Raw genomic sequence first — 27,258 nt, 5'->3', positions numbered from 1 at the left:
ACTGTTGGCCATTAACAAACAAAGCAGATCAGGTGAGGTTACATTTTAAAGTCTGAATAATATTTTAAACTATATGCTTGATACTGTTCTTGAAATCAAATATGATATTTTTTAAATTATTTCACTGATTAATATTTCTCCAGCTCTTGCCTTTTTATTATAAAATGCAGCACAGGGAGGGGTATTTCTTAATAAGCACAAATGTTACAAAGCTTAACACCTGTCTGTCTGGCATCTTTGTTCAAGACTCTTAAGTGCTTTTATTATTTTTATCATTAGCCTGCCTTTCTCACTGAGACTCAAGGCAGCTTACAAAATATGAATAACAATTCAATCAGAGAGCAAGGGTGTCCAGTAAACAATGCAGTAAGCCTAGGATTACAAAGCTTTAAAAAATGCAAAAAAATGTCTAATGCAACAGAACCTTAAATTTACAAGTATACTACATGTTCCTGCTCATGTGTTACCTGAAAATTTCACATAGTGGAAGACACTGTGAGCCAGCGCCACTTCCCAAACATCTGCAGAGGCCCTTTTTTTGATGTGTTTGCAGGGGCAAGGGGGCATTAACCAGGCCTATCATCAGGGATTGGAATAGAGCACTAACTTCGTATGCCCATGGCACATTCAATAAAAAATGAAGCAAATATGACATAAGAAGATTTGATGCCCGGCATTCAGAGTGAGAAAATGGTTCATAACTCCAAAGTTTATTTATGAATTGTGATGGAGTTTGCCGTCAAGTCATAGCTGTCTTATGGTGACCCTTGGTGGGGTTTTCATGGCAAGAGACTAACAGAGGTGGTTTGCCATTGCCTGCCTCTGCCATCCTGGTCTTCATTGGGGACTAACCAAGTTCAACCCTACTTAGCTTCTGAGATCTGACAAGATCAAGCTCTCCTGGGCTATCCAGGTCAGGGCATTCATGAATTAAGTGTGAGTTAATGTTTTTTCTAATTTTGACTTCTACTTTTTTCTTTAGGAGAAGCCAAAAATCTTCCTACCTATCCAGGGCCAAACAAGATGAGGGATTGCTACTGTACTGTAAACCTGGACCAGGAAGAGGTTTTCAGGACCAAAATTGTGGAGAAATCACTATGGTAACGAACATTTCCTGAATCACAGAAGCCTTTTCCCCTCTAGCTGTTTTCAGCTTTATGCTTCTTTGGGCTTCAAGATGTATATTTTATTTTCTGGAAAACGCTTCAGCAGGTTCCCCTATAAACTTGGCTTCCTGTCGGATCTTTTCCCTCCAACTACAGAATACATTCTTTTCCTGAGAACTACACATTGCTGCTTCTACAGAAGGTTCATAGATAATGTAGCTCTTTGACCCTTTGAAGATCCTTGCTTCTCCACCTCCTCCATCAAAAACTTGCGGTCAGTAAGATAAGACAGTAGATCTTGGGCTAGCACACTTCCTTCCCCATGCTTGTCCTCCTCACCATGAATAAAAGATAGCAACTTTATCTGAAAATCCATGTTCAGATAAATGCAAAAGGTTGTTGTAATGGGTATGCTAGGTACTATTTGACAGATCGCTGAGTTTCTTTGCTCCAGCTGCACTTTCTGTTAATGTCTAGTGCTTTTGGACTCGGAGAGATAAACCCTTGGTAGTTTTCTTCTGCCACCACCTAGGCCAATTCCTAAACAGACTGCTCCAGTTCAGCCCATATTACACCCCCCTGAATGTGAGTTTGTGTGTATGTGTAAATAAACAGGCCCCCCATCCCTTTCTTTGGGGGGAGATGATAAAGTAACTTAAAATGGCCGCAGACAAGGGAAGGATGATGCAGCGAGTTGCTCAAACCCAAAATCAAAATCATACTACTTTTTAAAAATGAACATAAAATGAAGCAAACAGGGAAATCCATAAAAGGGCGAAAATGACAGAATACAGAAAACAAAATATTCAGAACCTCCCTCTGTCTGAAAGATGGATGGGACTTGCTCCCAGGGCAGGTATCTGAGCTTGGCAAAAGACTGCTTCCTTGGTTACCTTTATTACAGGGGTTCTGCTACAGTGGGGACTTACCTTTTTGGATCAATGAAGAAAATGGGGTGTCTTTTCAAAACTTCCTCCAAAGGAGAATTTAATCAATAAACTTCTCCTGAAGGACCCTTGTGTGTTTTGTGAATGGCTCAAAAATGATGTGGTGTACAAACTAGTGAGATGTGTAATGAGTGGAAGTATGGTGTATTAGACTGGGGAAATTCTGCATCGAATTTCCCCCCCTCCCTCTGCAGTTGATAGGATGCTGTGAAAGGTGACCTAGATGTGATATCTGGATACTGAGTCCTGTCTTGTGGGATGGAGTTTGTGCTTTATTGTGAACAGGACAGACTTATTTCTCTTTCTAGGGGGCCAATCCATAACGGTTGTATCCTACCATTCCCTTCTAATGATGTCATGGTCCTCTCACCTGTGAGCCTTCCTTTGATGCATGAGGCTTTCCCCTCACCAGCACAAAAGCATCTTGCATTGTAGAAAGCCTCCTGGCTCCAGAGGAATAGCTTAGTAGAGTCTTAGGATAGAACTGAGTATGTGTGTGTGTGGGGGGGGGGTGTCTCCTGGGGTAATCATTATCAACTGTGCCTGAGCCCAGTATTCATTCCCAGTATCAAAGTGGTTGAGAACCAGCATCTAATTTGTCCCTGTTTCTAATTTTTGCAGGGTATCTACTATAAATCTTTTCCATTTCATCTCTGCCATTTAATCTCTGCATCTGGACTTTCTTTAATTTACAGAGATAAGCAGCTATATTGCTATAGTGGCCTGAAGCCTTCAGCGTGCAGTACTCAGAAATAAATCCTGTTGAAATGAATGGGATTTACTTCTAAGTAAAGATGCTTAGGATTGGGATGAGAAGTTGTGACCCTAAACACAGTCACTTGGAAGTGTTCTAATGAATGCTTCAAATACATGTGTCTGGCGAGTTTTTAATTGCCACTTAAATCTACCTCTCTTGTTCAGAATATGGAAGGTGTATGGAGAGCATTCTTACAATTCGAAGATCATTAAAATCTCTCTGAGGAGGGTTTATTGTCTCCATTGACGTCACTTTACTGGACTAATCCAATAACCCTTTCCTTTTGAGAAAATAAGTCCTTTGAGGGAAGAAGGAAGAACAGAAACGCTATTTTAGGCATTCCTATAAAACTGAAGTGGTACATTGAGGCTGCTCTGCAATTAAATGGTGGCAATGTTTATGTGGACCAAAGTCTGTTTAGCTCCAAGATGTGAATGACAAATATTTCCTTTCTCTTAGCATCATATCTGTCTCTGCCAAATATCCTTTTCTACTTTCTTGATAACCGGATCTGTAAATTCTTTGCACAAATTTTCATATAGAAGAGAGCAATTGTGACCAACATGTCTGCTCTCTCTCAGTAAACTGTCACTGCAGATCTTCCTGGTCCCCATCCCACAACCCAACTCTTAATATCTCATCCACACTAAGGCCTTGCTTTCCACCATCTCTCTCAGATTTCCTACGGTTTCTCACTTCCACCTCCTCAATCTAATGTAATTGATTTAATTTGCAGTCTCTTGTGCCACCATTGGGACATTCTGCAGTCTGCATTTTTTCTATGGTATCCTCCTGAGCACCCTTGGTGAAGAGAAAGGGTATTGGGGGCACGTGAGCAGAGGCAGTAAAGAGAGAATGTATTTGAACTGTTTTTGTTGAATTTCATGGAGTCACACTTGCATTCTTTTTAATGACTGCCTCTGATTCCCAGGTCGGAATTTGAGCTGCGAACTAAAAAATGGCAAATGCAATGTATTGACTGGCCCACTTTTAAGGAGTGAACATTTTTATTACTCCACCCACCCTTGACTGACAAATGAGGTTGCCTATTTCTTGCAAGAACAGCTGAGTCGATTTAGGCTACAGTTAAGGATAGTTATACTGTGTTAACATCAGGACTAAAGTGCTTACACATTTTGCTATGCACTGGGTGACAAACATGACTGGATGTTGGAGCAAGAGGTTTCTGCAAAGTGTAGTAAGAAGCAGCAGCTAAGATACATTGGTCATTAGGTCAATAATGTACAATGAAAGCAAATAAAAGAATGAAATACAAATAAGGAGAAAAGGTGTATTTTCCACAAAACTCTTGCTTGATCTCAAAATCTTCACTCCCAAATGAAGCAAAGTATTAGCTTACATCCCTTGCTTACTTTGCTGTTCTCGTTTGTGTTTTCCTTACCCATATTGTTTTCTTCCTATTGTCAAACATTTGCTTATAAGCTTTTTTTGGGTGGTGATGGGAAGGAACCTGTCCCCAGCCCCCATATTTTGGATTATGCTAAATGTTCCATGTACTTCGATGGTGTGTAATAAGAACAAAATAACAGTAGAAAGCAATCAATTAATAAACAGGCAAGTCTTGTGGCTTGAGGACATACACATTTCCTGCTGTCTGTTGCACAGTGTTTTTTCCTTGGTAATCTCTCTTCATAGCTATTGGTGTAAGTCAGTTATGAGCATAAATCTCTCTTCCAAACCAGAACTTGAACCAATTACTGATTTCAAAAGATGGCACGGAATATGATCATCCAGCAGACCATATTCCAGCCTCGAGAGATGGAAAAACTAGTATCTCCATTTTTAAAAATTCTTTTCAGAACTTCGATCATGTCTGAGAGCAGAACCACAAGTGACAAAAGGCACAGATTGGACACTTGTCAGCTTCCCTCAAGTTTTGATGGGAAATGTAGGTAGCTTGGCGGAATGTTGGACAAGTGACAGTTGAAAAGTCCATTGGACAGCAGTCAGAGAGCGAAGCTGCGAGACCAGGATGCCTACATTTCCCATCAAAACTTGAGGGAAGCTGACAAGTGTCCAATCTGTGCCTTTTGTCACTTGTGGTTCTGATCTGAGCTCTGATGATTTTCTTCATATTACATTTCATTGGGGCAGATTGCAAAAGTGTGTAGGCATGCCTCATTCGTGTACAACGAATACCTGAATGTTCCAAATACTCTTACGTATTTCATTAAATGTCAACTAGGCCTCCTCAGCACTGTTCAGTTGAACTCTGAGCATGAGGGAAATGGGACCACTGGGGACCTGGAGTTCTCCCAGAATCGCAGCTGATCTCCAAATTACAAAGTTCCCATGAAGAACATGTCAGCTTTGGAATGTGAGCTTTATGGCATCTCATCTCTGCTGAGGTCTCCGTCCCCAAATCTTCAAGAATTTCCCAACCTAGGATTGGCAACCCTAAAGATCATACATCACAAGCACAACAATTAAACGTGTTTGTGCTCATCACGAAGTTTATTGGTAGTGCCCATGTGGTTTAAGAGAGAATCTCCATGATTGGACAGACAGTTGAGCACTCTCTGGTGAGCAGTATGTGAGAATCGCCTCCTCCCTCCCTCCCTTTTTTTGCCTGGAAAACCTGTAAGAAGGGAAAAACAAGCTGCTACAACTATCTGTAGCTTCAGGGAGAGATTTTTTTTTCAAATGTGCCTTCTGCTGCCAGGTTATGTTCGGATTCTCTGGTTTGACAATGGTTATATCGGGTTTAGTTGGGAGTTTTTGGTCAGTGGTTGTTCTTGTGTGTTGGCTAAGGCTTCTTTGCCCTGGAGAAAGCATTAGATTTTTCTCCCCTGTAGGGAACAATGGACAGTGGTTGGGGGCATCTTGTTCAGATATCTGTAGAATTGGACGCCTTGGTCCAGTCTTCTTGAAACTTGGGGGGGGGGGGGCGGTTCTTTAGTGAGAAGCAGCCCTTATCACTGCAAATTTGGTGCAATTTTGTTCAAAAACAGCCCCTCCAGCCCTCTCAAAAGATTCCTCCATAGGGAAAAATGGTCCCAGTTAATTTTGGAATCTTGATAAAACCTGAAGTCAAATACAAAACCAGTATCTAAGGACCCAAATATCAGGAATACCAATATTTATGGCCTTCCCTATACCTGAATTTTTAAAAAACCCTTTTTTTTAAGTGCATATCCCTAGGAAACAGCAAGATCACCCAGTAAGCTTGATGGACTGATTCTGTGCTAGCCGTTTAGTATGGAATTGCTACAATTTGTTCATTCAGTTTTTGCAGATAATGTCCACACAGATTATCTGCCCTGAATTCAATGCTTTTGGGAAGCGTGTTTTTTTCCTGCTTCTCCACAGCATTGTGGTACATTTGTGCACTTCTGGGGATTTCCCCTGATTTTCTGTGATCTTTCTCCAACTTGTTTTGCTCTGAAATTTTGGGAAAGAAGTCAGTAAATGCTGCTGTGTGGGTGGATAAATTTGGATATTCTGGCCCATGAGGCAGCCATTTTTTCTGACCCTGTTTCCCCAACAACCATTTTTTCATCTCACCATCAGGGGCACTTTTTAGTTTTTAAAATCATCTCTGGATTATCAAGAAATTGACATATCATTGTAACAATAGGTGTAGCAGGTTCTCTGAATTCTCAGCGTTCAGTGTTAGAAAAGTAAGTCTCTAGCCCTTTCCATTGCTGAGATATAAGGGAAAAGGTATATCACAGAAAGGGAAGGAGATTGAGACTTACCTTTTTAAAAAAATGAAACCTGGGAATGCAGAGAATCTGCTTAGACCTGTAGTTACTATGGTATATTGATATAATGATATTCTAGTGCTGATTATTTTTTAAAAAATGTAAAAGCCTTAGTGGCCCGGGATGGTAGAGGCCACTTCCAGGGAACTAGAGCAAGGAAACTGCCAGGAAAGCTGCCACGTGAAGGCTCTATTGCTGTTGTGCCTTAGCTGCATCAGTACTGGAATCCACCAACTCCCATCCCTGTGTGAAATTCACTATAATCAACTTGTTTTATTGCCTTATCTTTATGTTTAATTTTTTCAGATTATTTTTCGGATCAGATTTTTTTTGTCAGTTGCAAAGCTGAGCTGCCCCATGGGGACAGTCAAAGGTTTCTCAGTGATGCTGTCATCTCTTTCTTGTCCTTCCAGCTTAATTACTTCCTGTTCTCTCTCCCACAGCAGGCATTGATGAATCAATTAATTATCAGATTTTGTTCCGTTGGAGGAGTTGTTTTTATATTCAACCAAAGCTACTAATCTTTAAAAAATATTTCATAATTATAATCATATATCCCCCCCCCCCAAAAAAAAATGAACAGTGATTTTGGCTTGTTACAAAGTAAAAACTAGCACTTAATCCCCCTTTCTCCCAAGAGAACAAGAAGTGATAATTAAACATTTATTTCATGAGTGTTTAAGTGAACTGGGAAACATCAGAGGAGATTAATTATGCTGTAGAACGAGGAAACAGAGAAAAATTGCGGATAGAATCAGAACTTGGATGAAGGATGTTGCTTTCAGTTTGGTAGGCAATAAGATCATGTCTTTGATGATAACTTTTTATGGGGAATATGGTATTATATTAAATGCCACTGAATGTAGAGAAGATGATCCTTAAGCAGCACAAAATTGTCATTGCAAGGAATCAGTCACGACTGAACTGAATTTCTGTATCCCAGCCTAGTACTCTAGGTAGTGTACCTCTCTGACTATCACTGAAAAATACTTTCAATTAAACATGGTTAATGATTTGGCCTATAACATTTGCATTGTGTGTGTGTACAAGATTTGGAGAGATTGTTTATTTTTATTTATTCACGTTATATTACACCTTTCTCACTGGACTCAAGGTAGATTAGACAGTATAAGTCAATACAATCAACAGCTGGGACATTCAATAAATAATATAATAAGGTACGGGTTACAGAAATTGGGGGAGGGGGAACCAGGAATCTGATACAGAACTGAAATAATGCTGAAACAAAATATAAGCAACTTAACATGACATATTGAATGATGAGGAAAGTACCCAGTAGAAGCATGCTTAAAGCAACAGACAGTACAATAGTATAGTCTACAGCTCCCATCCCCCCCTTTACTAACAAATCTGTCTGAACCACTAGACATGATAACATTGCAGATTAATTCACTATTTCATCTTGCGATGTTATATATGCTATTACGGTTTCTAACTTCAGGTTGGGAAATTCCTGGAGATTTGGGGGGTACAGCCTGGAGAGGGCGGGGGGTTTGGGGAGGAAAGAGACCTCCCTTCCTCTCTCTACACTGGACAAATAGGTCATAATGGAATAAATGGACATAAATCTGACTCTAACAGTTACAACACTCAAAAACCAGTGGTTTTAATCCTTCAGGACATCCACTGATGACCTAAAAGTGGCTGTCATCAAACAAAGAAGCTTCAGGGGCAAATTGTAACGTGAGATTGCTGAAACTGAGTTCAAAAGTTCAGAACAATGGGCTGGTTTGGGAGGTACAGCCTGGGGCTGATATAGAACTCCTGTCTCACTACATCTCTGTTCTTTTCAAGCTGCACTGTAACATTGTACCTTTACATCCTGGTTCTTTTCTTTGCCTCACCCCTGTCGCCTCCTGACTGGGATATAAAGGCTCAGGGAACTCCACTCCTCCTCATATCTGAAGAAGGGCTGAAAAGCTTATACCCTGAAAATCTTGCTGGTCTCTAAGGTGCCACTGGACTCATATCCTGCTGTTCTACTGCAGATCAACACAGCTACCTACATGAAACTAAGAAGGACTTTGTATGTGATAGCTAGGGGTGTGCTCTTCAGGTTCCCAGTTCGGGGAAAATCCCTGAACCGGGCCCGATTTGTAAAGATTCAGTATTTCCGAATCAGGGCCAGTATAATGGCCCCGATTCAGAAATACTGAATCAAAGCTTCCCGAAGCAATTTGGATCACTTCAGGAAGCTTCGGGGACTTTTTAAAGGGCTCCCTCCCACCACCACCCCACTTACCTGTGACATCCTGGCAGCGGTAGAAGCAGCAGCACCAGCTGCAGCCTTCCCCGCCACCCTGCTGGCCGCTGTGGAGGCCAAAGCAGCAGTGCGGGTGGCGGAGACACCGGCTGCAGCCTTCCATGCCACCCTGCTGGCCACCGTGGTGGCACAGGCAGTGGAGGTGCTGGTTGTGGCCTTCCACGCTGCCCTGCTGGCTGCTGTGGCAGCCGAAGTGGCAGCACAAGTGATGGAGGCGCCTGCTGCGGCCTTCAGGAAAGATAAGTAGGGTTCGGGTTGGGGGAAGGGGGTCTCAGGGCGGAGGTGGGGGTCTCACTTCGGTATGCTCCAAATCATTTCAAAGCAGACCGAAGCGATTTCCAATAACCCGAACCCAAAGTGGCTTGCTACTGCGGGTATTGGGTTATTCCGAATCTGTTTCCCACTTTGGGTTTACTGCTTCGGGAAAACCAAATATTTCCCTGGTGCACACCCCTAGTGATAGCCAAAACCTTAAACTGAGCCTAAGAACTGAAGGGCAGGTATGATGGACCCTCCTTTTCACTTCTCTACTCTGAGGGAGATTTTCCTGCTAAAATCTAAGTTTGCCTGCTTTGGCTGAGCAGCCTCACTCAAGTAGCATGTCTCTGTTAGTGATTTTAAAGTAGTAAAGGTCCTTTTGTCCCACCCTGATAAGTAGTTATATTTTAGGCTTTTTAGCCCAGCCCAGAAACTTGATAGGGGGGAAAGCAGGAGCCCTCATACTCTTTATATGAAATGGCACTAGAGGCTGAATAACTCTCAAAAGAAACAGCAACTTTATAGAACAGGCAGGAATGGAGTATGAGCAGTCAGTGGATGAAATTACTGAGGTAAAATTTGTTGGTAGAATACTTTAAAAGTAACAGCCAAAATAAGTTCCTTTAAGCTTAGTTTCTTATTCTTGGATCTTGGTAGTGAGAGGTGTTTTGTTTATGCCTTTGGTTACAGTAACAGTGTTTCTTCACTTTTAAACATAGGTTTCCAGATCTTAGTTCAGCACTCTTTTCCCTTTACAACAGACCCAGGTTCTTCTTTAGAGCCAAAACCACCTTTCTAAACACTGGGCAGGAATTATTTCTTCTTCATAAGACATAACCCTTTTCATTTTGCTTAATGGGAGTTTCCACTTACTACCCACTCACTCTGCCAAAAAAATGCCCTCAGTTCTGTCTTGGCTGTGTAAATGAGTTTGATTTTGTGCTGGCTTTTGTATTTGGACTTATCAACTGGAAGTCCTCCTTAAGACAGTGTTGTCACAGTGAGGGCAAATGTTCTGTTTTCCCTCACTTCAGAGTGGTACAAGTCTGACTCTCCTTGTCAGACTCCACACTCTCAACTCTCACCTGCTAACTAAAAAAAAAATCCTGTCAGATCCAACTGTCATTCTGACTAGCCAATTTGAGGGGAGATCTGTGTAGAGTGCACTACAGTAGTCTAGTCTTGATGTTACCATGGTATAGGTCCAGGTGGCCAGATCAGCCATGTCAAGGTAGGGGGCCTTCTTCCAAGCTAGACTGAGTTTGAAGAAGGCCTTTTTTGCAGTTGTATTAACTTGCCTCTGTAGCAGCAATGCTGGGTCCAGTATAACCCATAGGCTTTTAACCAGGTCTTTCAGTGTAGCTGGACAGTCTTCTGGAGCAAAAAGGTGCTACTTGGTAAGGCTGAAACGCAAGCTGTGCAGTTTTATGCCTTTCACTTCATTCAATGGCTCTGCTTTGCTCTGGACCAGATCCTAACACCAAGGGGCAAACTGCTCATAAAAGGTGTGTCTCGACAAGGTTCAAAATATTTGAAATACCTGGGAGCTAGTATCAAATATTTAGGAGCCAGCTGTATTCAGAGCTGAATGAATGCTTAAACTATCAGATATGTTAATGTGCACCGGCACCTGGGATTTTTCCAACTCTGTGTCCCTTACTCTTTCCCTCATTGTCTGTCTCCAGTAGGAAAGTTGGAAGAGTAAGAGAAAATCCAAAACAAGGTTGAGGATGGGGGTGGGAAAGGATATAGTAGTGCTGAAAGCTACAAGTCATAGTAAAACCCCAGCTGTCCTTTCCAAAAGGGCTTCAAGAGGTTTTGGTAGAGTTTACCAGAAGGCAAATGTATCAGCCAGAGTTTTAAGGAAAGATTTTTTTTCCAGTCAGCACAGATTAAAGATATTTTTGACACTAGATGGGATTGGCTTCTGCTTAGTAAAGTAAAACTTGAACGGTGCCAGGGTGACTTTTTTTGATATTCTAATGGTACATCATCTAATATTCAAAATGTTTGTCCTTGGGAACTCATAAACACACAGAGATGGAATGGAGAAACTTTGGTTTTTTTTTCAATCCAATGTTGAAAACTCAAGTGTGGCTGAGATGGCTAATTAACAGTGTAATCCTTGACTCAAAATCCATTGAAATCATTGGGTAACTCAGAATAGGATTGCACTGTAAATGTTTAGACATAAAAATTTGTATGTTTCCTCTACCCCTGTTTTTCTTTTCCATCAGAATGGTAGAATTAAGAAACAGTTGGCAGATCATCAGTGAGCTGATACGAACTCTGCCAGCTAGTGCTGGGTGGAATTCTCTTTTTTCAATACGTTTTGTGTATTTCTTTCTACCACCAGTGTCTAAGATGTCAGTAGTCTTTTGTTTTGCGCTCAGTTCAGACATAACATGAAACTGTGTTTTATTTTAACTATCATTAGATTCTGAAACCAGGAAGGCTTGCAGACAAGCATTCAAATCCTGGTTTGGCTCAATGAATGCTGCCTTTATTGCCTTTACTCTTCCGCTGCCTCCCCTACAGAGACCTGGCTGCTATCCTGGCCCGCATTGCGGCAATGGCAGCAGTGAGCAACAAGTTAGGAGTAAGCCAGATTGCCTGCATTCGTGCATCATGTGAAATCATAGTTGACTGTGCTTCATGCATCAATATAAAACCCTGGTTTTGGGTCCTATTTAAACGTTCCCCAACTAACCATTTTTAGTGGCAAGGCCCACATTTGGATGATCACATTAAACCACAGTTAGCTTAATTAAACTGTGGTTTCATGTGACGTGAACTTCCAGTTTGTATGTTAAAGATGATGTTGAGATACTTAGCATATGTTTCAATGCTGTCTTTTAATATCTTAAGAAAGGTAGGTGCTTCAAAAATCAGCAAGGTGCAGACCCACAGGTTTTTTTAAAAAAATAGACATAAAGAAAAGGACAGATACAGATGGGAAGAGGAGGCTTGTCGAGAGCCAGGTTGGGAAAAAACGTGTGAAGATAAATTTTTTACTATTTAAAATGTTTTATATTAAATACAGGGTTGGATCCATTGCTGGATTTCCATGGGCACAAAGGATTCTGTCCAAATTGCCCCTTGCAGTTCTCCTCATGGAGTAGGATTTCAGGGGACATTTTGGGTTGCCACAGGAGGGGTGAGGCAAGAAAGGCCCACTTTGTGAACAGAAGTCCTTGCACTGATGGAAGCACTGCTCTGGATCCTACCCATTTATCTCAGCCGTGGTGTGCTTGGTTTCTTGCTTTCTTACCATCAAAGTGCCCTACCATTTCAACACAGAACCCCCCGTTATGCATTATAAAAAACATGCATTTGTGTGTGCATTTGTTGGCTGTGCCTTTTAAAGCATACGGGGATCCACATCTCTGTGAATCCACCAGTATTTATGAATGGCTAGCCAGAGCTGAATTGGGCCATAAGGCGTGAATGCATGTTCTACCAATACTTGAGCTGTACAAGGAACTCTTATCAGTGGAAAGTGCCATAAATGTATCAGCCAGTTGCAGACATAAAGTTGCAGACAACCTCTGGTGACTGGGAAGGGTTTTCAGGGCAAGAGATGAACAGAAGTGGTTTGCCATTGCCTGCCTCTGTGGAGCAACCCTGGACTTCCTTGGTGGTCTCCCATCCAAGCTCTGACCAGGGTTGATCCTGCTTAGCTTCTGAGAGCTGACAAGATCAGTCTAGCCCTGCCTAGGTTAAGGCAGGCAGTTTGTAGACACATGCATTTGTTTCTCATGTTTTCATGCCATTTGTACTGTGATGTGAACTTTCTTTAGTGCATCCAAAAAGATGAATCAGGCATTTCCAAACATTGTGGATCAGTCAGAGGATATAAAATACATCCTCTGTGGCATTTTAATTGCTTTATTTTTAAAGACGTTTAAAATCCATATGTAAGAGATCTGGTTTGGGATATTGTGTTATTAGTCACTATACATTTCCCTCCACTTCTTCCCAGAGGGGAATAGTTTAATAACAATCAACTATGCATTTCTAATTTCTCAGTACTGAGAATGAAATGCAGTGTTTAACATCTTCTAAACTGAGCAAACAATTGTAGCCTGAATGATGTGAGATGATATTTTGCAAATGCATTTTAAACGTTATTAAATGGTTTTAAATGTTTCAGTTTGGGTTCAATTTATCCCAAGATAGTACAAACCAGAATAATTTCATAAGCTTCAGCATGAATAATTTGTACACTCTTATCCTTAATTTCACAAATTCATCATCTTGCAGAATAGAAGATGAACTCTGGAAAATTCACAGTTAAGACATGAGACTATGTCCACCCACATATATAATCATTTTCAATTGTTACACCTGATTAATACTTCCATCAAGGATGATCACCTTTTAAAAAGTAGATTGTACAAGACTGCAGGAGAAAAAGAACCCCTGAAGGCGGGGAGGAAGCAGAAAACCTTGAACAAGGAACTGGTTTGCAAATCAGGAGATGAATAAACGAATATGCCTGGCATTATAGGATGGGCATGGAGAACCAGGGTAGTTGAGTAGTGTCATCCACCTTTGCCATGGACTCACTAGACAGGATTCTGAAAACCACAAGTGGAGTTCAGTTTGGGAGATAGATCCTGCTTCTCCCTTTGTGCTACTCTCCCTTTCTGCTCTCACTACCACTCTTGCAAACTGGGGGGCCATTGGAGATTGTGGCTTGAGAGGTGTCTGTGTGTGTGCAGGGAATCCCCACTTGTGCAAATGAACAGTGAAATCCTAAACAGAATTACTCCATTCTATGTCCATTGAAATCAATGAGATTAGACTGGAGTAACTCTGCTTAGGATTTTGCTGTAAAGTACCTCCTATTTGTACAAGGGGAGGGCTATTCTTTTCAATCTGTTTGGTGGCCCTCAATTTCCCCCCTTCTGTAAAATGGGTAGTAAAAGCTATTGTTGGGAAAGCAATTCCTCACATCACAGTGGGAAAGGCAGATGATAAATGACCCCAAAGGGAGCCAAGCTGGATGGGGAGAGAAGGCAGTCATCTGTAGGGGATCACTTAACCACTGAGTCTTAATACTGCATTACACAGTCAAAGAGTATTATGCTGCTGTATCATCAGACCTTCTGGCCTGGACTTAAAATGTGTTTAACTCAAGTGCTGACCTTGGCATGGGTGTGACTCCTAAGCCTTGAACTGAGAGAACTTTCTCCATCCATGAAGACTCATAATTATGTGTCCGTGTATAAATTATTGCTTAAAAAGAATGATGCAGGCCACAACTTACATTTGTATCTCCGAAATACCTTGAACTCATGTTTTTAAAGGCTTCAATTCTGCATCTATAGTTGTATGCTGTTTGACCCTGGAAATCTGCATCTTATTTTTTGTTCTTTCCTATTTTTAGCTAGAAATAGTAACAAAGAATTCTACTGCTATACAGTCCTTTAATGGCAGCTTGAAAGGTCAAGTTGTGCTTCTTTAAGTTTGAAAGGGCCTGCTCCTTAACAATATTTCTGTTCTTGAAGATCTTCTTAGTCTTCCATTTGGCCATATGCTTCTCTTTCTTTATTTTATTGCAGTTAAAATGTGAAGTGCTGCCAACAGTAGCATAGAAAGCATTTTTTCCTAAGTTTATAAATCGAGCTCTATACCCCCAAGCATCTTTGGATTGATTAGGGTGACCATCAACTACATACAGTCCCTACCAAAGGACTCTACCAAGGCAAAGTTTGCAGTTTAAGCAGACCTGTTGTTTCTTCAGATGCTGATCATTCCCGCCCCCCTCTCCTGCCCCACATGAGCAGTTTGGGGGGTTTGGGAACTCAGTTGCAGCCATGCGAATAAACCAGCAAAAAATTATTAGCCCTTAAAAAGCTCTACTAGAATGGTTGTCCACTAGCATTGCCAATTCTGGTTTTGGAAATTCCTGGAGATTTGGGGATAGTGCCTGGTGATGGTGGAGTTTGGAGAGAGGAGGGACCTCAGCTGTGTATAATGCTGTAGAGTCCTCTGAAGCTACCAGTACCTCTGCAGGAACTGATCTCTGTGGTCTGGAAATCAGCTGTAACTCCAGATCTCCAGGCCCCACCGGAGGTTGGCAATGCTTTTTTTCCATGCACACTACTGTTACATTTTGACAGCTTGGAAGGAGAGAATAAAGTGGAATGTGCCTTGTTATGTGGAATATATTGCTACACAGTGTTTTCCCCACTTCTCCAAGCAGCCAGTAATTCCAGGGACTGCTTATCTGTGTTGGTTCCCTTGGGAGAAGAGAGCAGTGGAGACTTGTGACATTTTTGTAGTGTTTTGTTTTTATTTATAAATGTACAAGTACAACAGAGATGGAGACACTTGTACAGGGCAGCAGTACACAGCTTCTCTCTCTGGCTGCTGTTTGCTCATATGTTGTTACATATACCTGCCCCTTCCCTTCAGCTGGGTTTGGAGGGATGTCTCAGCCTCCAAGCCCTGATGGGTGCTTAGATAGTCACGGTTCCTTTTTTCATAGGTTCTGGCTATCCCTCAGGCATTCCACTTTAGGCCAAGTCTGTAGGATCCATTCACAATAATATTTATACCACAGGCTATCAGGCAAGTAGCCATTTCCAGTCTTGAGTACAGGCACCATAGGAATGGTGTTACTGCTTACTAAATAAAGTGTAGATAGCAAATATTATTCGATCAGATGGCAAATGATATTGCAATGTGATTATGGTATGATCCAATGATGAAGCATCAGATCTGGACCTGAAAGAGAGAGGCTCCATTCCTCCTTCAGTTCTGGTCTCAGCTGGGGACATCTCCATCTTTTTCTCAGTTTCTGGTCTGCATATGGTGAAAATTAAGGGCTTTATCAGTAAATGGATCTAATATCCACAGTCCATAGCATTTTTGACAGATGCTGTTTTAGTAGTGTTTCATAAGCAACTATTATAGGTTCTTTTACAATGTTATATGAATACTATTTGTTATTGTTCATTGCTGGCATTCTACCAATATTAACCCTCTCCTAAAATACAAAGAATAAATCATAGGGCTTGTGAGGTTTTGCTCCAGATGTCATGTTATGATCCGAGTTTCTTTCCCTTCTTGAAAACAGTTGTGGGGGACAAGCAGGTGTTCAGATTTCAGTTAAGATAATTATATTACACACTTACTTTCTGGTATCTCAAGGTGCATATTATATTGCAGTGTGTTTTGTATATTTCTAGTCCCCTTGAACAGGTATGTGGGTTTTTTTTATTTTGGATATTTATACCCTACTTTCATCCCTAATGAGGACTCAATGGCTTACAACTTTGTTATCCCCTCATCCAGTTTAGCCTGACAACAATTGCCCTATGAGGAAGTCTTGTCTGAGAGAGAGTGACAGACCCAAGGTCACCCAGCGAGCTCCACTGGGTGACCTTCACTGCACTGCTGTTGGAAATTGCCTCATAAAAAGGATGACCTGACCATCTGTAGAAATTTCATTCGGCTATCTCAGTGAAGTTACAGTGCTACAAAAAAAGGGGGCTGGGGAGACCAAACGAGCAAGTTAAACCAAAGGCCTCACAACATTCAGCTAATACCATTGCTTAAAAGTAAAGGGCACAGTCAGCCAAATTTGAACATTTCACCGGATGACAAATTGAACTTATATTATGGAAGACATGTTTGCTATTTCTGTGCTCTCCCTGTGCTGTCCATAAAGCTGTTCTTGACATTTGGGACATCCAGTGTAATTGCCTGGGATGTGGCAGGAGAGGCTGTAGAAGGACAGTGATGAAAATCCTTCTTTCTCCCGCCACAGGAGCTCTTCTTACTGTTCGTTGAACCCAAGCCTGAGTGTTTTGGATGACTGTTATGTTTATTAATGTTTCAGGCTTCCTATTAAGCAGTAGAATATATTTTACAGATTTAAACAGTGAGGCTATGGGTAGAAAAGGTGGCAGTACCTCAGGCAGTATTGATTTGATTATTGTGTTTACAAAAATGAAAGCAAAGCATACTGCATGTGCATGAAACACAGGATAATATCTCCATTTACAACTTGTTCATATTTCCTCTTATGATAGGCATGTCAACTCCCACAATAAAATAAGAGAAGAGTTTCCCTATAACCTGTCCTTGAGAATCTGTCCCAAGTTTTGTGTCCTACAGGACAATAAAGTAGGTAATTTTTTTATAAAGGGTAAAAAAGATAGGCAGAAAGACATGCCTTTACCTTTTAATAAGAATTAGCTTAGTTTAAATGCACATTTTAAGAACTCTGTATGGCAGTTATTGATTCATGATTTAGTTATCTAGATGGGTTTGGTAACATCAGAGGGCTTGAACAAATCAGTGTCACAATATGTTAGCAGCAGAACATGCAAAACTATTTGAAGTTTGCCTTTGCATAATTCTTTAACATAATTGGATAGTAGAAGAAACTAAAAGGATTTTTGCTAGAAGTTTATAATTGCTGTCCTTTTTCAATTAGTAGAATTCAAGAGAAGCAGTTTAAATTTCTGATGAGGCCAGTGCTTCACCCCAGTCTGATCCAATTTGTGTGTGTGTGTATATGTGTATTAACATACGCCACTGAATTTGTTGTCTACCAGGATATCCTTACAAAATATGTTGTAATGTATAGTTCATTATTTCTGTGATGACCTGAAATATCTGCTTTTCCTTGGGAAAATTCAAGACTTCAATATTGTTTTTTTAATAAGGAAAAGAGAATTTAAGATATTTAGTACAATCCTAACAGGCTTCCATGGATTTAGAAGAGAGTAACTCTGTTTAGAATTGCACTGCATGTTCTAAATTGAATCAAAATATGACCTATAATTTTTATTATTGTTAACAGTAGCCAGTTCCTTCAAAAATAACACTGGGGGATCCTTTCCTACATTTATCTTATCTCTTACCACCAATGCAGCCAGATAATCTGGACAGAACATTGAAACTGGCTTTAAAATGCCAGTGGCAGGCAGTAAGCTAACCTTCAAGGTAAAGAAGTATACAGGATGATGGTTTACAGTTGCCGAGGGGGCAACTTTATATGGGCCAGATTTGATCCAATGGTTTTTAGTTGCCAACCACTACTAATGTTTTTCTCTTTGTTTTACACAGCCCCTTTTATGGAGAAGACTTTTACTGTGAAATTCCGCGGAGTTTTCGTCACCTATCATTTTACATTTTTGACAGAGATGTTTTCCGCAGGGATTCAATAATCGGTATGTGTTTTGTGCAAGTACAATTCAAATATGGCTCTAGGATTTTTGATATTTTCCTTATTAGGACAACAATATAGTTGTGAGCATTCCGAATCTTGTTACAGGGAACACTGGATTTCACTAGGAAACAACTTCCTCCTTGCTTTCTTTTAATTGGACAATGACTATTTCTCCACAGTGCTTGAGTTTTAAGGAAGCATTTTATGAGTTTAAAGAAAATTGTCAGTAATTAAAGTAATAAAAAAAGGAAACTACTCCCCAAATCTGGATGAGTATAATGTTTTTCTTTTTCATTGTGATATGGAAGGGGCCTGGTTTTTTTAAAAAAATCTTTTGAAATAACTTACCTTAATGTTTCACAAACAGCATGGCTTTAATTTACCTGTTAAGAAGGATAAAGAGGTTAGTCAACCTTGGTTATTGCTGAATGTTTTAAATTTAAACTCATGTTTTCATTCACTTAAACTTACTAGACTGGTCAGAGAGCTTTACTCTTCTTGTAGCTTAAATAAACAATGAGTCCAGCTTGATTATCATGGTGTTTTTAAATAGTAAGGATATACATATTTTTTGGAGGGGTATAAATTCTATTTTGGCAGTTTTCCAATGAAGAATACAGAAGGTACTGATTTTTAGGGCTGAAAAGGGCATATTGCAACACAGTTGCAAAATGAAAACAAAAATAAGAGAGGCATGGAACAATATGGAGGAGAAAATGCATTCCTTCAAGTTATTACCATGAGTGAAATAACATGAGCTGGCATAGAATGGTGGCTTAATGCTGAGCTGTTTGGAGGAAAGTCCTCTGTTCAAATCTCAGCACAGCCATGATTTCAGCAGGTGGTCATAAACAAGACAAATTGCTCTATCTGCTTATAAGGAAATGGCTCACTACTTAGGGTTATCTTCCAGGATTACTGAGATAATATAAGATGATGTATAAGAGTTATATTGATGTATAGTATGGAACAAATTGGAGTAGTCTAAGGGCTCAAAATAAGGCTCATAATCTCACTTTTTAATATCTAAAAATCCCTGCCGTGTGTGATATTCTCAAAGGAGATTGCCTTAGATGGTGAAGTATGATCACTCTGTGTGTCTATATACTTTTTAATGAGATAAAAAGGGTGTCTTTGCAATGCAAAATACCCAGAACCGTATAAAATGACCCTGTGTGGTAGCATTTCAACAGGGAGAGTTTTTATAAATTATGTATGTATACACACACATATACACACACACATACATATATATATACATATATATATATATGTATATATACACACACATACACACACACACACACACACACACACACACACACACATTTACAAAAACCTTTTATCTTTTACAAGCTGCTTCCCTATATAGAGAGATGCACTTAATTGTAAAACCAATAAAGGAAAAAAAACTCATTTTGAGACCAGTAGAATATTAAATGCTGCTGTGTTAAGTTGCCCACTGCGCTGTCTGTTTCCCCTCTGATTTCTTGTATTTTTTCCTTGATGTCTATGCAGAATATGCCACAAATGAGTAATGTGAAGTCAGCAAAAGAAGCCCAAACCCAACTTGATAATGTTTCCTGTGTGTAAAATGTCTCGACAGACATAACAAACTCCAAACAAGAAACATGCTTGCAAATAGATAACATTATTAAGGCATCAGAATATGCTCTTTTTACACTGGCAGAAAGATGAGTGTAAAATGGGGGGGGGGAATCTATTGTGTTGTTTGACAAGAGACAATAAACAGCCTTTCCTAGTGACCAATTTTAAGCATGACAAATTAGTTGTAGTCGTCGTCGTAGTAGAAGTAGACATAGTAGTAATTGTTGGGTAGCATTCTGACCTCTCGTTCAAGGAAGTGCACCTCTTTTGGGTTATCTCATTTTGCCAGTGGTCAAACCGAAATACTGTTTACTGGAGAAAAGCTGCTCCCCCCCCCCCCCCCAGAAAGTTAGAGCCACTGGAATGTGGATAATGGCCACAGCTCAGTCCGAGAAGACATACTTTGCATGCAGAAAGTTCCAGGCTCAGCCCTTTGCTTCTCCAGTCAGAGTGTGTTGGAAAGCTGCAGTTAGGAAAGACCTTTTCCCCAGTTGAACAGGAGGCTTTCCAGGAAAGTAGTTGTGTATGTTGCTCATAGAATTGTTGAGGAGTCCTATTTAAGCACTTTTATTGTGCTTTATATTACAGCTTGCCTTTATTGACATGTTTTTATTGAGATTGATTTTATTTTTGTTTTGTTTTTATTTATGACACATGCCCCCTTTTGACTTAAACAGCTTAAATGGCGCTAGAGGTATTTTTAAATTCAAAAATAACAAAACAGTTATTTAACTTAGGGGGGAAAGGTCAGGTGAAATCGGGTTGAAAATTTGAGAGGTAACTCAGAATAGATAACTCTGAGGTAAAATCAGCACATACACAGAATTTAGTTCTTATGTTACAGACTAATAAGAGTTTCTTAAGTTCTTCACAGTTTCTTAAATCTTTATGTTGACAGGCTTTTGTTCCAGTGTTTTTCCCAAACACTCCAGTACACTTTCTTTGAGTGTCCTCTTACTCTTTTGGTTTCCATAAGGATGGTACCCTCTTTCCGGTACCCAACCTCCTTCTCTTGAAACACCAGTATTTATCTTCAGTTTTTAACTGACTCTTAAGGTCCCCAAAGGCAGTGCTAACCACACTGGACCAGGGATCTCTTCACTCTTCAAAGCTAACTCCCTTTTTGACAGAGTAGGGAAAGTTTCTGCTCCTTAGAAGGTCTATCCTCTTTCTGTGGCCTAAATGGAAGTCTTCACCTACTTCCCAAACTTCCTTGCCAACTTTCCCCCAGTTTTCCTGTCTGTGTTAAACTGCTTTCACTCAGGGCTGAATCGCAAAACTGTCAATATTTACTTGACTCCTCTCAGCTAGGGCTGAAATCAGACTCTCTTCTCCCCAGTATCCAGTTCAGAAGTCTTTCTCTGTTCAGCTCATGCTACCCAATCTGATTCCTTGGAGTGGCCTGTCAGTCAAGGCTCTTTGTTTCTGTGAAGAATTAACCCTTCAAGGTCCTCCAGCTGTTTGTACAGCAATTCTAAGCTTTTAAAAAGTACAGTCCATCACAGTTGCCAATATGATTTGTGTTTTATAGTTTTCACTGCTTTAGTTTCAAGCTGCCTCAAGCAGGTCTGAACAGACAGTATATAAATTTTCTAAACAAATAAAAATACTCCTTGTGACATTCTCATATTACATTTTGTTAAGTTGTACATGATGGAGTATATAATTAGTATGAATCCCATGCTAGGGTTGGGTTTTTAGTTAAAGGCTTTCTCGCAAAAGTCCCTCTCTGTGTGATGTCTTGAATAGTCACCACCAGTTAGAAAAGATGGTACTAAGCTATTTGGGCCAGTATGGTGGTCTAAGTATAAGGGACTTCCATACTTTTCACTGCCAAGGTGAAACTGACAAGCAGCTTCTTCCGCCTTTCAACACTCATACAGTTTATTACAGCTAGTGATTTCATAATTTAAAAGTGCAATTTGTGAGTCTTTCTGTTTGTATTAGAGCAGAAGGAAAAAGCCTCTACAAACATGAATATGTAATACTGTTTTACATCAACAGTTATTTCTTACTTAGACTTATTTCGGGCTGAAGCTTGACTTAAGACTTTCAAGAGAAAACTGGTGCAAAAATTAGCTGTCTGAGAACTCTAGACCAAACTGAAAGAATAGCTGAAAGAATATTCAGAAGGCCAGTAATAGCATCTGTTACCTTCAAGTTAAAAACAGGAAGCAGGCGGCATCATGCGATCATTTAGCAATCTTTAAAAGAATAAAAGAATACTTATACCAAGCGTCCTTCATGTGACAGATACATAATTATTTCTGGCCTAATTTTCAAAATTGGGGAAGACATTATTGCGTGAGATCCATAACCTGGTGTGGTCAGCTTAAGTACATTGTATTTAGAGGGACCAATACATAGAGAGAGAAACCTTTTTTGGGTCAAGTACAGTGTCTTCCTGTGAAATTGTTGAAACCAAGAGGAGTGTGGGTTTGTACTTAATCAAATACACTAGAAGCAAGACAAGCCCCAGCTGCCAGACATCTCATGGATTTGACTTGGATGTTGGTTGTGCAGATCTGGGAAAGTGATGATGGACATAAGCCATGCTTGTCGCCAGGGCTTTTTTTCAGCTGGAACGCAGTGGAACGGAGTTCTGGAACCTCTTGAAAATGTCACATGGCCGGTGGCCCCGCCCCCTGATCTCCAGACAGAAGGGAGTTTAGATTGCCTTCCGCGCTGTGGCGGAGGGCCAGTCTAAACTGTGTGGGCCAAACATAATGGCCTGCTGTGCTGCCACTAGCACACAGGCCAGAGGTTACTTACTAATCAAACACTGTGTAAGTAAGCATTTCATGCGTCCTTTGTGTCCAGGCATCCAAAGGGAGCCAAACTGATTGTCATCCTTGTGAAATTTCATAGAAATCCTGAAAGCATTGAGAAAAAGGTGCCTGAGCAAAATACACTGCTTCTGAAGGTGGTATAACTTCACTGCTCCTGTACCAAACAATAGGCTTAAAAATGCTGCTTTAAGTTTTAGATCCTTTAAGAGGATCTTTTGGACTAGGATTGTATTAGCTGCCTCTTGAAGAAATCTGTTTCTTCCTTGGCAAAACAGTTTTATAATGGAAATGTAAAAAAAAAAGGCACTATAGTTAAAGAAACAAACACTCTCCTTGATTTCCCTTCCTTCCATGTGCTAGTTAATTTAGAGTAAAAACAGAAGAGAGAAGTCCCAAGGAGGGGATGTAAGGTACACAAGTTCCTTCTGAAAGAGTCCCGTTATTCAGCTTGGTTGTAAGGTGAAAAGGGTATCACGGATAAGCTACTGTGGGCAGCTTTCTTATCGCATGAATGCAGTGTCTGCCAATATAGATACAAAGTCATGAGCTTTTCACTTGATAAGATTGCTTCTGTTCACTAGGAAACCTCTAGAGAGTCAAGAGCTCATTGCTGAGTAACTGAGAAGCCATGGGTTGTACTGTTTGTAGCTGTGTTAGCCCCTCAAAACAAAAACACATAGCAAACAATGCAATCCTTTCTATTAGAACAATCAATTTTCAGAATGTTTGATGCACCTACTTTAGGAAGGAACTCTTCATACAGCATAAATAAGCTTTGTTTTAGCATGCAAAGCCTGTATCTCTTATATCTTCCATCATTTCCTTCTACATATTAATCCATGAACTCATTTACATAAGAGAATAGCAAACAGAGTTTAAGCACAGGCGGCTTAACTGTAGAATACTAAACTGAAATTAAAATGGAGCAATCCTAACTTGAAATTTGTGTTATAAACAAGAGTGTGCCTTTCACTGCCAAAAATAAAATTATCTACAGCTTTGTCTTAGACTACATCAATTGAATTGACAGCTTCTTTCTAAAACTTGCTTATTTAAAAAAAATGCTAAACTCTGGAAATAATTTTAATTTTATGATTATTGGCTACTCTGTCAAAGCCCATTAACATTCTCTGAAAATCAAGACAGCAGCATAAATGCTATGTGAACATGTTTAAAGAAACTTAAATGTTGACATATGACGTGCATGGAAATCTGCACTATAACAGAATGTCATATTGCAAAAAGCATCTGGCCAGAAATAGTCTCTATAAACTTTGCTCTCCTACCTGAGCAGGAATGTTGGTTTTAAATGTTTGCACACACACACACAAAGCTTCTGTATTATGGCATTATTGTGTCTTAGATGGGTTTTTGCTTGTGTTTTGAATTTTACTGCTGTTGTTTGAGTCCTGCTGCCTTGTTGATTGGAGGTTCTTGTTACGTTTAATTTTTTTTAAAAAAATGTAATCCACCTTGAGTCCCAGTGAGAGAGGCTGGATATAAATGAAGTGAATAAAATTCTTTCCCTCTGAAATATGTGCATAGAAACACTTATATTTTTCCTGTGTAATGATTTGATATATTTCCAGGGAAAGTAGCAATATGGAAGGAAGATCTACAGAAGTACCATAACAGAGACACCTGGTTTCAGCTACAACATGTTGATGCAGATTCAGAAGTACAGGTAAGGCTACTTTTTAAATCACCTTTCTATTGCTAGATCTTGGGTTGCCTAGAAAACTTAAGAATTACAGTGTGGAATAGTTGTGTGGTCCCATTGTTTTCCTAGCTGAAAATATTACACTGGAGGCAGAGGTGATCTTTCGCAATGTGTGAAGAATGTTTCAACCCGTTTTAGCATAATCCCAAATTCATTTTATAAAGTTTGAGTGTATTGTTACAAGTACGTTTTAATTGATTCTTGGTTTTTGCTTTTTTGTTCTGACATCCCACTCTCAGCTGGTCAGCTCGATGCCTCTGATTGTTACTGTGCATTTGATATTGAATACTGTCAGCTAACATCATCTTTGGGTATGATGAATGGACAAAGGTCCTGTCCCTTTCTGTCAGTCACTAATCTTCTATATACCTGTTTTGGTGCATGTACAGATCAGCCAACAGCCAGTAAGGAACTATGAACTGCTTGAGGAGCTGAGGGGGGTGGGGAGGAAATCCATTAAACTGTCAGTTTTGAGTCAGGTAGGGTTTGTACTTCGAGGGAGTGAAACTGGAAGAATCTTCTGTGAGGAGCAGGGCTGGATCTAGGAGGTTCCCCACGTCGTTTGCCAACGGTATGGGGAACCTTCTTTCCTTCGGAGTCTCCCGTCCCTCCCCCCAGCCGGCTGGAAGGAGGGAGACTTTGAAGGGAAGGAGGTTCCCTGCACCATTTGCAAATGGCATGGGGAACTTTCTTCCCTTCCAAGTCTCCCCCCCTCCCTCCAGCCAGCTGGAAGGAGGGAGACTTTGAAGGGAAGGAGGTTCCCCACGCCGTTTCCAAACGGCGCAGGGAACTTTCTTCCCTTCCAAGTCTCCCCCCCTCCCTCCCATGAGCAGCCAACCACGAACATGTTCGTGAACAGGGTCATGTTCGTAGTCGTTCGTGATTCCCTGTTCGTGGATGGCAATGAACAACGAACATCGTGTTCATTTTTTTCCTGTTCGTGCCCACCTCTAGTTGTAACTGAATGAGCCCAGCAAATATGTGTTATACTTCTCTATGGTTTCAAGCCTCTTTACTGAACTACCTTATTCAATCCAAGAAAGTTAATACAAGTAATTTTTTTTGTTTACCTTTTTTGTTTGTCTTATCTGAAATAACTGCATTGGGTTCAGGGGGAAGCTGGGATAGAGACTACACTGGTCAAACTTCACATCATGCTACCTCTCTTCAAATGCCATATAAAAACCCAGCCTTCACACTGGGTGTTTCCTTCTCCCTCAAGCTGTGGGGAGCCAGCTGTACTGGGGGGCTCGTGGGCAGCTGGACCACTTGTGTGCTGCATAGGATGGCTCCTTGGCTCACGGGAAGTGAAAGGATCCAGTTAGGCATGGGAGCTGATGGCAGGCAGTCATGGTGGGGAGTGGTTTGGTTGTTGCAGATTCCTCTGTGTAGGGTGTGCGGCACAGCAATAAACTTAAGTAACCATTACCTTTGATTAAATAGCCACTTCCATTCCCCATAAATTCAACTTTTCCTGATTTGTAATTTTAAAATCTTATTTAGATTTTGGAACAGCTGAAAATCTAGAAAAATTGAGCCCTACTTAACATCCCTTCCCTTCTACCCCTTTTCCCTCTCTCTCTTTCTTTTGACATTCTTTGAAATTCTGAAAGATCCTTTGGAGTTATTGCTTATTCATCCTGGTAAAAGGATAATGAGTATTTGACAACACTGTATGATGATAAACTATGGATCAGCCATCCAGATTATTTACTTTAAGAATCTGTTCAAGTGTTTTATGGGATAATTAATGCATGTTAGGATAGTAGGTACTGGCTTTAGACAACTTTAACAGCAGCAGTTTAGGCAGTTGTAGGGTTTGCTTCCTATGGGAAATGAATATTTCTCTTTTATTATGTGAAGTGAGCCAATATTTATATAGCCCTAAAATTGTTGATATTTATTGTATTTTGAACACACTCTGAGACAAAGGGAGCTGTTTGTCCAATGATAACTTTCTAGGAGGATGCTGGTTATTTATATCTCAAGTTGATGTATCTTGTAGCAAATGCTTGTGAAACATTCCAGTTAATTAGGACATGGGAGCTAAATGCTAATTATAAATGCTGTGCTATTTTTTGCAATGGCTACTGCAGTTTATCATTTCCTCTTTTTTTGCTTTGTAAAACCTGGCAACTTAAAGATGCATTTGGAGCTCTGTGATAAATGCTTGCTGAAAGAAGACCGTGGGGAAACATGGGGAGCATGTTTATCCATTATATGTAAAGACTGCTAAATATTTCTTAATTGAATCATCACTTCTTAGTACTGACTAAGGGAAATTTGCTACTTGAAAGGAAAGGAGCTTAGGGGTGGGGGGATGGGACATTTAATGTGCTTTCCATACATAAGGTATGAGGAACAGTGGTTGTAGGTACAAGTTTTACGCAAAGGTACTACAGGTTCAAGGAGCCCCGTGGCGCAGAATGGTAAGCTGCAGTACTGCAGCCCAAGCTCTGCTCACGACCTGAGTTCGATCCTGGTGGAAGCCGGGTTCAGGTAGCTGGCTCAAGGTTGATTCAGCCTTCCATCCTTCCAAGGTTGGTAAAATGAGTACCCAGTTTCCTGGGGGTAAAGTGTAGATGACTGGGAAAGGTAAAGGCAAACCACCCCGTAACAAAAGTCTGTCAAGAAAACGTCATGATGCGACGTCCCCCCATGGGTCAATAATGACTCGGTGTTTGCTCAGGGGACTACCTTTACCTACTACAGATTCAGTCCATATAATGAAATAACTTGTGGTTCTCATCACCCAGGCTGTTGCGCTGCCCCCTTCTTTCTTTCTTTCCTCCTCTCTTCCCTATTCTTCCCTCCTCTCTTCCCTGTTCCTGCTGTTTCTGCTTTTCTTGCCCCCCTTTCTCCTCCTCCTGCTTC

General features: G+C 40.5%; 1 protein-coding gene across 1 annotated transcript in view; it reads left to right on the top strand.

Moving 5' to 3' along the window:
* Positions 1 to 27,258, top strand: part of RASA3 (RAS p21 protein activator 3) — a 187,561-nt gene that overhangs the window by 69,303 nt on the left and 91,000 nt on the right. The window contains exons 2-4 of the mRNA XM_054974731.1: positions 983 to 1,100; positions 18,165 to 18,268; positions 24,254 to 24,348. Coding sequence (XP_054830706.1) covers positions 983 to 1,100; positions 18,165 to 18,268; positions 24,254 to 24,348 — 317 coding nt within the window. The remainder of the gene's footprint in view (positions 1 to 982; positions 1,101 to 18,164; positions 18,269 to 24,253; positions 24,349 to 27,258) is intronic.

This window comes from Eublepharis macularius, chromosome 3 (genome assembly GCF_028583425.1).
Source record: "Eublepharis macularius isolate TG4126 chromosome 3, MPM_Emac_v1.0, whole genome shotgun sequence".
NCBI lineage: Eukaryota > Metazoa > Chordata > Lepidosauria > Squamata > Eublepharidae > Eublepharis > Eublepharis macularius.
The sequence above is the reverse complement of the archived record's forward strand: the minus strand, read 5'-3'. Positions and strand labels throughout refer to the sequence as shown.